At 40.7% G+C, this 8,818-nt stretch overlaps 1 protein-coding gene across 1 annotated transcript; it reads right to left on the bottom strand.

The window, feature by feature from the left end:
- Positions 1 to 2,229: 2,229 nt before the first annotated feature.
- Positions 2,230 to 7,041, bottom strand: LOC133461282 (major histocompatibility complex class I-related gene protein-like). The gene is made up of 6 exons (XM_061742142.1): positions 6,980 to 7,041; positions 6,460 to 6,711; positions 5,610 to 5,885; positions 4,968 to 5,291; positions 3,068 to 3,163; positions 2,230 to 2,966 (listed from the first exon to the last, which is right to left on the bottom strand). Exons 1-6 carry the CDS (start codon positions 7,026 to 7,028, stop codon positions 2,923 to 2,925), a joined length of 1,041 nt encoding a protein of 346 aa, XP_061598126.1. The 5' UTR covers positions 7,029 to 7,041; the 3' UTR covers positions 2,230 to 2,922.
- Between the last annotated feature and the right edge of the window lie 1,777 nt (positions 7,042 to 8,818).

Below are 8,818 nucleotides of genomic sequence, written 5' to 3' on the forward strand. Positions count from 1 at the left end.
TATCTACAGTGTGTAATGTCAAAAGATTCAGAGAATCAGGAGGAATCTACGTGTGCAAGGGACAAGGCCAAAGGTCGACACTGCAAAGGGGATGAAACCATCAGATTTGCAGCTCTCAGCTTCTGGAATTAACTAAATGCTGCCATCTTGTGGTTTGAATGAGTAGCAAACAAAAGGAAATGAGATAAATTTGGGGATTTTTTATCTTTCATGCCTTCATTCATTCATTCATTCATTCCCTCTGCAATTTATTTCCTCCTTCCTTCATGTTTATGTAAAAAAAGAATCGTAAAAATGAAAGACAGAAGATTCCCACCTCCCTTCGATTTTAGTGACATTTTATCAAGGTAACTGGTGCAGGTTTGGAAATTTATCTAAAATAAGTGTTTTATAATAATACAGAGAATAGGTTGTTATTATTGAATCACTAGGCTTCTACAATATGTCACAATTTACACACTTACAGTAAAAACAAATTTGAACACTTTTTGTCTTTCATTGATTTGAATAATGGGGCGGCTTGATTAAACTTAGAAGCTACAAAGCTGTACAACATGTGCGGTCTGGAAACAAGATGCTTACAGACGACTCCGATGACACTGATGAAGGACATAAAACCCGAAACCTGTGGGTCAAATACAGTATGGAGGAAAAGTATGTGAACCCCTTGGAATTAACTGGTTTTCAGTATTAATTTGCAACAAATTGATCTCATCTGCAATACAAGAGTCACATTAATAAACTATCACAATGTGTTTTAGGCTGATACAAATACCTGTAAGTTCCCTTCATTAAACAGTGCTGCATGAAAAAATAACTGAACCCAAAGTATAATTACAGTAAATACTTTGCCACATATTCTGTCTCGTGCTGTGAATGACACTTGCACTGCAGTTAAAGAATCCACTCGTGAGTTATTCCTTTTTGTTTAAGCATAACCTAAATCAAGGTCACACCGGTGTTTCTGGTCAAATACATTTAAGGGATTGTTTGAGCAGCTCTACCAGCATTTAACCTGTTGGCCTCAATCAATTTTACTCAGTCTGAACATTTATTTAGCCTACAATTTAAATTCACCGTGGAAATTGGTTTTTAAATTTGAGTAATGTAGTATAAATCTAAAGTGAGTGGACAATATATTTAAGTACTTAAGCATCCATCAGTACACCATAAGACAAACATGGTACAATGAGATTAGGCAGCAACTCCATAAAAATGCACACATGTAAATATGTTAACAACAAAATAAGAAACAGGAAACATAAATATATATACACTATGAAAATGAATGAATGAGAGAATAACGCACATGAATGAGTGAAAGAATATTGCACTTGAATGGATGAAAGAATATTGCACATAAATGAGTGAAGAATATTGCACATAAATGGATGAAGAATATTGTGCAGTATGAGGTAGCTTATGAGTTCAGAAAGTTCCCAGCTTTGGGAAAGAAGCTGTCCCTGAGTCTGTTTGTTTGGGTCCGTATGGACCTGAAGCTCCTGCCAGAGGGCAACAGGTCAAAGAAGTGGAAACTGGGGTGGGTGTTGTCCTTTAAAATGTTCCTTGCCCTGCTGAGGCAGAGTATGGTAACACACTTGATTGTCTTTTAACCATGATTTTAACTAAATGAATGATATGTGTCATTGTCTCTGATATATGTTGGCAGATGATGTACAGGAGGGCGGGGGCGGCTCTCTTCCGGCTAAAATCCAGGATGAGTTCCTTGGTTTTGGTGATGTTCAGTGCGAGAGAGGGACAGAGTTTGTCTCTCTCCCTTCTGGGGGCGCTATAGGCTTCCCAAGGCCAATAGCAATAGGTATAAATTCTCTTTTATACCAACCGCTGTTAAAATGATCAACTCTCATAAATTTTAATATTTTTAATATATTTTTATCATTCTGCCTGCACTGATGAAAGCACTTTTGCTTTTACTCATTTATTATGGTTACTATGTCACGTTTTAATGTTTTAACTATGTAAACAACAAAATAAGAAGAAACAGTAAACATAAATATATATACACTATGAAAATGAATGAATTAGAGAATAACGAACATTAATTAGTGAAAGAATATTGCACTTGAATGGATGAAAGAATATTGCACATAAATGAGTGAGCCTTCTTGACCAGTGCAGTGCTGTTGACAGACCAGGAGAGGTCTGCAGTGATGTGGACGCCCAGGAAGGACTGCACTTGCTCTACACATTCACCGTTTTATTTATTTATTAATTTATTCAGTTTAAGATTACAGGGACAATGCACCTTAATAAACATTTCTGTAAATGTGCCAGTTTAGCCATCCTAGCTAATTTTCAACCGCAGTCCCTGGGCAGGTTAACTGCAACTACAAGACTTACAACAATACATTAAAACAAGGACAACAACACTGTACACTTCATAAGGGCACATAAGAACACAGAAGGGGGCGGCTCTCTTCCACCTGAAATCCAAGATGAGTTCCTTGGTTTTGGTGATGTTCAGTGCCAGGTTTTTCTGTGCACACCAGTCACCAGGTTTTAGGACCTCATCTCTGTAGGCCGCCTCGTTTCCCCCTGTGATCAGCCCCGCCACCGTTGTGTCATCAGCAAACTTGACAATGGTGTTATCTGGGTGGGCGGGGCTGCAGTCCGACGTGTAGAGGGAGTGGAGTAGTGGGCCCAGCACACCGCCCTGAGGAGACCCAGTGCTGAGAGAGGGAGTAGAGTAGTGGGCCCAGCACACAGCCCTGAGGAGAGCCAGTGCTGAGAGAGGGAGTAGAGTAGTGGGCCCAGCACACAGCCCTGAGGAGAGCCAGTGCTGAGAGAGGGAGTAGAGTAGTGGGCCCAGCACACAGCCCTGAGGAGCGCCAGTGCCGAGAGTGCGGGAGGAGGAGAGGTGAGGACCGAGTTTCACACGCTGGGGTCGGTTCACCAACGTCTTTAATCCAGGAGCAGGTGGATGGTGTGAGCCCCAGGGTGGATAGCTTGGGGATTAGAATGTCCGGTATTATTGTGTTAAAAGCTGAGCTGAAGTCGATGAAGAACGGTTTTTATCTTTGAATAATAAAATCTCTGAATATCTTACCGCTCCTGTTTCTGTGAACCAGAAAACCCGTAACAGCGATGATGATGATGGTGATGAAGACAAGAACAGCCATCACAGCTGGAATGTAGGACGTCTCTGATCATGAAGCAAAAATGAACACAAATTAAATTAGAGCTTAAAAACAAGTTTCAATTTATGATCCATCCATCCATCCATCCAACCATCTAACCATCCTCATTTCTTTCTAATCATTCCTTAGAGTTCAATCTGAAGGAATATAGCAAAAACTGACATTTTATTTCTGTCCAATGGTAACTGTAAATAATTAATTTGTTTAAGATCAGTGAGTGAGTACATATTTATTAGTTTGGTTGTTCCAGAATTTGTGAGTGATGTCAGAGAAGTGAAGCAGAACAAATGTTGGACATGTTTTAGTCCTGGTGTTGTGTAACAGCTTCTTTAAAGAAAGTGCTACAGTCCTACACAGAACGGTGACCTATGAGAAAGACTGAAAGCCCACACCAGTGGTGGATTATGAAAGAGGAGTACAGCACATGCCGATGCTCTGATGATGCAGATGATGTGAAAACTTTAACACTTTAGTCAGAATGCCTCTGTTTAATTTTCAATTCAATTTTATTTATATAGCGTCTAATACAACAGAGTTGTCTCTAGACGCTTTCCAGAGACCCATACCCAGAACATAAACCCCCGAGCAGTTATTACATAAACAATGGCAGGTAAAAACTCCCCTAGTGGGAGAAAAACCTTAAGCCAAACAGTGGCAAGGAAAAACTCCCCTTTAGGAGGGAAGAAACCTTGAGCAGGACCAAGCTCATAAGGGGGGACCCTCCTGCCGAGGGCCAGACTGGTGGGTCAGGGACGGCAACAGCACAGCAGGCAGGTGGAAGCAGCAACGGGATGACCAGGGGTGGGGACCGCAGGCCAGCACGCAGCTCCCGAAGCTCCGGCCCAATCAGCAAGTCCCAGGTTGGGGTGCAGGGTCGGGGAAAGGTTGAGAAGGGGCAGGGCCAGGGAGAGGAGTCTTGACGGACAAACCTCTCCCCCGCCTTCCCGGGCCGTTACCCTGCCCCTCTCACTCCCACGCTGCAGGTTCCGGTGTCCGGCAAAGGATGCTGCAACATGGACAAAAGAGAGAAAAGGGAGGAGAAGGGGGGGCCAGCACAAGAAACTACAGGAACGACTCTGGCACACTAGAGTTTACACTACCTAGAGATTTACCAACACCAGCTAGAAGATTACTAAACACTAACTATAGGCTTTACTAAACAGAAATGTTTTAAGTTTAGTTTTAAAGGTGGAGGTGGTGTCAGCCCCCTTAACCCAGATTGGAAGTTGGTTCCATAGTAATGGTGCCTGATAGCAGAACGCCCGCCCTCCAAATCTACATTTGGATACTCTAGGAACTACGAGTAAACCTGCACTCTGAGAACGGAGAGCTCTGCCAGGAACATAAGGCACTATCAGGTCTTGCAAATAATGCGGAGCTAAGCCGTTTTGGGCTTTATACGCAAGTAATAAAATTTTAAATTGGATTCTGAATTTTACGGGTAGCCAATGGAGCGACGCTAACACTGGAGAGACGTGGTCTCTCCTGCTGATTCCTGTCAGTACTCGTGCTGCTGCATTCTGGATCAGCTGGAGCCTATTCAGCAAATTACTTGGACATCCTGCTAACAACACATGACAGTAATCTAGTCTAGAAGATACAAACGCATGAACTAGTTTTTCTGCATCACTCTCCGAGAGGATTTTCCTAATCTTTGCATCTGTTTATGTCTCTCAAAGTTCGTCTGTTACCAGAGTGTCACAAAACAATTGATGACTTTATGAGATCGAGCTATTTTGGGATTGTACTTTTTAACAATAACATTTGTATCAAGATTCTAAACATAAATTTAATAGTTTTTTTTCTTACTTTCATCATGTGTACAAGCTTTTCCGTAGTTGCTCTTGATCACATCTTGGTCCAGTTTGGTGACGACATCTCGGAGACCAGACATCCGAAACACACATTCGTACTTCATCCAGTCTTCAGTTGGGATTGATGAAACGTTCAAGTCGACACTCATCTGGAAGGATTCATCCTGGTTGGGAAGGATGTTTCCGTGCTCCACACCTTCATGAATCTCCTCTCCATCCGTCCTCCAGAACATCTCGGCTCTTTTGGGGTAGAAACCTGTGGCGTGGCAGCTGACTGTAGAGGAACAGGTCTTCTGGAGGAGAGACACTGATGGGAGATCTGGAGAGATGGTTTCAGAATGTTGAGTGTTATGGCTTTTGTTTTAAGTTATTATTGCATGTTTTATTTCAAAAGTTGGTCCTTGTGTTTTTTGGTATCAGGTATATATATATGTACATATATGTATATATATATATATATATATATATATATATATATATATATATATATATATATATATATATATATATATATATATATATATATATATATATATATATATATATGTAGAGAGAGAGAGAGAGAGAGAGAGAGAGAGAGAGAGAGAGAGAGAGAGAGAGAAAGATCTGTCAAGCCAATAAAGCTGTTATATTTTACCTTTTCTATTCAGATAACTCCTTCCGTGGCTCAAAATTATTTCTCCTTTCATGAGGCAATCGGATGTGAGAGAGTACTTTACTTTAAGATTATGGTCTTTATCTTTATTCCAGCCCTTTTCAAGGTAATCAAATTTTGCATCTAAAGCCTTCCATGTTGCTGTCTTTGCATTAAATGAAAAGATGTCCTCTCCATTCATGGCAATCTTTAAATGAGCACCGGTGCTATTAGTTTCATTGTCCCATTCACAGCCCCCAATCATCTGGATGAGACGAACTGAGAAACAGAAAATAATTTAGTTAAAGAATCCAGCACATCTGGCTGTTCACATCATAACTTTACTTTAGGAACTCATTATAGGTTCTTAATAATCAGATAGAAATTCCATCCATCCATCCATCCATCCATCCATTATCTATACCCGCTTTATCCTCTGCAGGGTCACGGGGGTCTGCTGGAGCCTATCCCAGCTATTTTCAGGTGAGAGGCAGGGGTTACACCCTGAACAGGTCACCAGTCCATCGCAGGGCCACAGACAAACAACCAGACACACTCACACTCACACCTACGGGCTATTTAGAATCATCAATTAACCTAGCATGCATGTTTTTGGACTGTGGGAGGAAACCGGAGTACCCTGAGGAAACCCACGCAAGCACGGGGAGAACATGCAGAGAGTTCCAGATAGAAATTCCACTTCTTTATTATTTTAAGTAATTTTGGATGAGGAAAGAAACAGGCCTTCTCCTGTTCAGCTTATTTTGCATTTCAGAACACTAGAGTTATATTCATCATAATTTATGAAAAAAAAAAACATCACCAATATAGCAAGAACAAAATAGACACATACCTTCTGTTTGCGCTGCCCTTTGAAAAACATGTTTCACATCTTGCAAGATGTTCCTGTATTTTATTATGTCATGAATGCTCTGCTCCCATTCCTGTGAGTGATTCCTTGTGAAATTTAGGGGGAGTTTAGGGGATGTCATGGTGTCGTCATAGTAAAAGGCTACAATTTCCTCAATAAATACTGTCACCCCAAACTCTTGGATATTTGGGAATCCATAAGATAAAAACAAATCAAGCCTCAAGTTGTATTTCACTGTAAGACAAGCAGAATTGAATTGGTTCAAACATTACATTTTATTTCAAGAAGACCTCATAAACAGCATATATTATATAAATCCCAACTTTTCTAAAACTGGAATTGAACATGCGTGTCTTTAGCGAGAATGAGTGCTGACACACGAAAAACACATGAAATACAAGTAGCATTTGTATTAATGCATGAAAAATTACCCACAGTAAAGGTAGTTCAGTACAGTAATGGCAAATGTTAAAAATAGTAAATCTCAAATTTGCAATATTACCAGGAGACGCAGTATGACAGAGCAGGAGCAGAATCAGTAGAGTCTTCATCGTGTTCAAACTGCTGGAGTGGAGACAAACTGTTTAACAGTTCCTTTTCCACAGACTTTTCGACAACAACTTGTTTGACTGCATTTTTTACATATTTTAAAATGAAAGTTGAAGTTAGAGCGATGCACGCAGACCTAAGACTGAGTTCAAAACAACACGACCCAAAAAAGATCTGCAGCTGCACCGCCCCAGCATGTCTGAGGGCCAGGAGTGGGATGAAAATGGAAATATTGAAAGTTTGAAAACAGTTTTTCAAAGAGAGAACTAAATAACTGAATTTAAAAATCTATGTAACTGTTTGTTTCCTATTAAGGCATTTATAAAGGTAATTCTGTTTTCAAGTCCTTTTTTAAATTGCATTTAGTACATTTTATATATCTCCATTCAGAGGCGATTCTAGGGTCTGTTGGGGCCCTAGGCAAAAATTTCTAGGGGGCCCCTCAAACCAGTGTTCATCACCGTTATGTTATAATAAACTGACACCAACAAAAACTTTATGAAATTTATATTTATTTACACACTGCTAATTTACACACACGACACTGTGTGTAGTTTTTTTTTTTTTTTTTTTTTTTTGACACTGCGTACAGGTGGATGGCCGTGATCATGGGAATGACAACGTGGGGCCCCTTAAGGGAGGTTTCTTACTGGCTACTGAGATGTCATTGATAATTGCCTTATGTTTGTTTAAGGAGGAGGATGTGGTCATTGTGGTTACCACATTTTGAGATCTGTACAGTAAAAACAGCCTTCAATACTTTTTTAGTCCTCAAAACCCCTGATAGGAAACACTTTTGTAATAAAAGTAATTATTAAAAAAAAAAAAAAAAAAAGATTTTTTTTTTTTTTGGGCCTCATGGGCCCCCCAACAACTCGGGGCCCCAAGCAGTTGCCTGCCTTGCCTGTTCACAAGCTGCGCCCCTGTCTCCATTGAGCCTCTCCTTTTCCTTGTTCTGTGGCACTTTGGGCCTCCATGAAAAGGAGAGCAGGTTAAAGCAGCACTATGTAACTTTTCCACCTTAATATCATATTTCCAGAGTCATTGTGATGGTACATTAACTTCCAACAGGTTTAATGACACCTCTGTCTGGGAAGGAAATGTGTCCTCTCTGGCCCCACCCCTGTCATTACTAACAACTCCGAGCATTTCAGTCGTTTATTTAGCCTACACAACTGGGTAAAAAACTTCACCATAGCCACTGGTATTGGTTTCATCAGTAACTTTGACTCTTTCTGGACCAGACGGGACTTATTTAGGTACAATGGACTACATCTAAACAAAAATGGATCTAGTATATTACAACGAAATTTTATTGACTTTATTGCATTTAGCCAGGACTGATATTTTGAACAGCACAACCCGGCCCAGCATCCTGACTCTGTCTGTCTCAGTTTTACACCTGACAATGCGGGTCCTGCTGTTGCTGGCTCTGTTTCACCTGTACCGGTCTGGAGATCTATAAAGCAGTGTGAAATCTTAGCTCCCTCTCACGCCACATGCACAATTGAAAGTTACAATCCAATTCCCACCCTACTAACCGTCAGACTTGCCAGACCTCGCAAATCCAGAGGAGTTAACACCCAGAATTTTGAAGTCATTACACCATCTGACCAAAACTCCGACCTTGCACTAGTTGACTGTTCAGTTACTCCTGCAAGGTCCCTAAAGATGGCACTCCTCAATGTCAGATCTCTTAGAAATAAAACATTTATTGTTAACGACATCATTAGCTCTCACAGACTGGACTGTATTCTCCTCACGGAAACCTGGCTTCATGAGACCGGAAATA

The sequence above is a fragment of the Cololabis saira genome, chromosome 15, assembly GCF_033807715.1.
Source record: "Cololabis saira isolate AMF1-May2022 chromosome 15, fColSai1.1, whole genome shotgun sequence".
Lineage (NCBI taxonomy): Eukaryota > Metazoa > Chordata > Actinopteri > Beloniformes > Belonidae > Cololabis > Cololabis saira.

Excerpts from the sequence above, each read along its gene's own strand:
- LOC133461282 (XM_061742142.1), bottom strand. The coding sequence starts at position 7,028 with ATGAAGACTCTACTGATTCTGCTCCTGCTCTGTCATACTGCGTCTCCT. Across the intron at positions 5,886-6,459 it reads AAGGGCAGCGCAAACAGAAG|TTCGTCTCATCCAGATGATT; the intron begins GTATGTGTCTAT and ends TCTGTTTCTCAG. Across the intron at positions 5,292-5,609 it reads GAGTTATCTGAATAGAAAAG|ATCTCCCATCAGTGTCTCTC; the intron begins GTAAAATATAAC and ends CCATCTCTCCAG.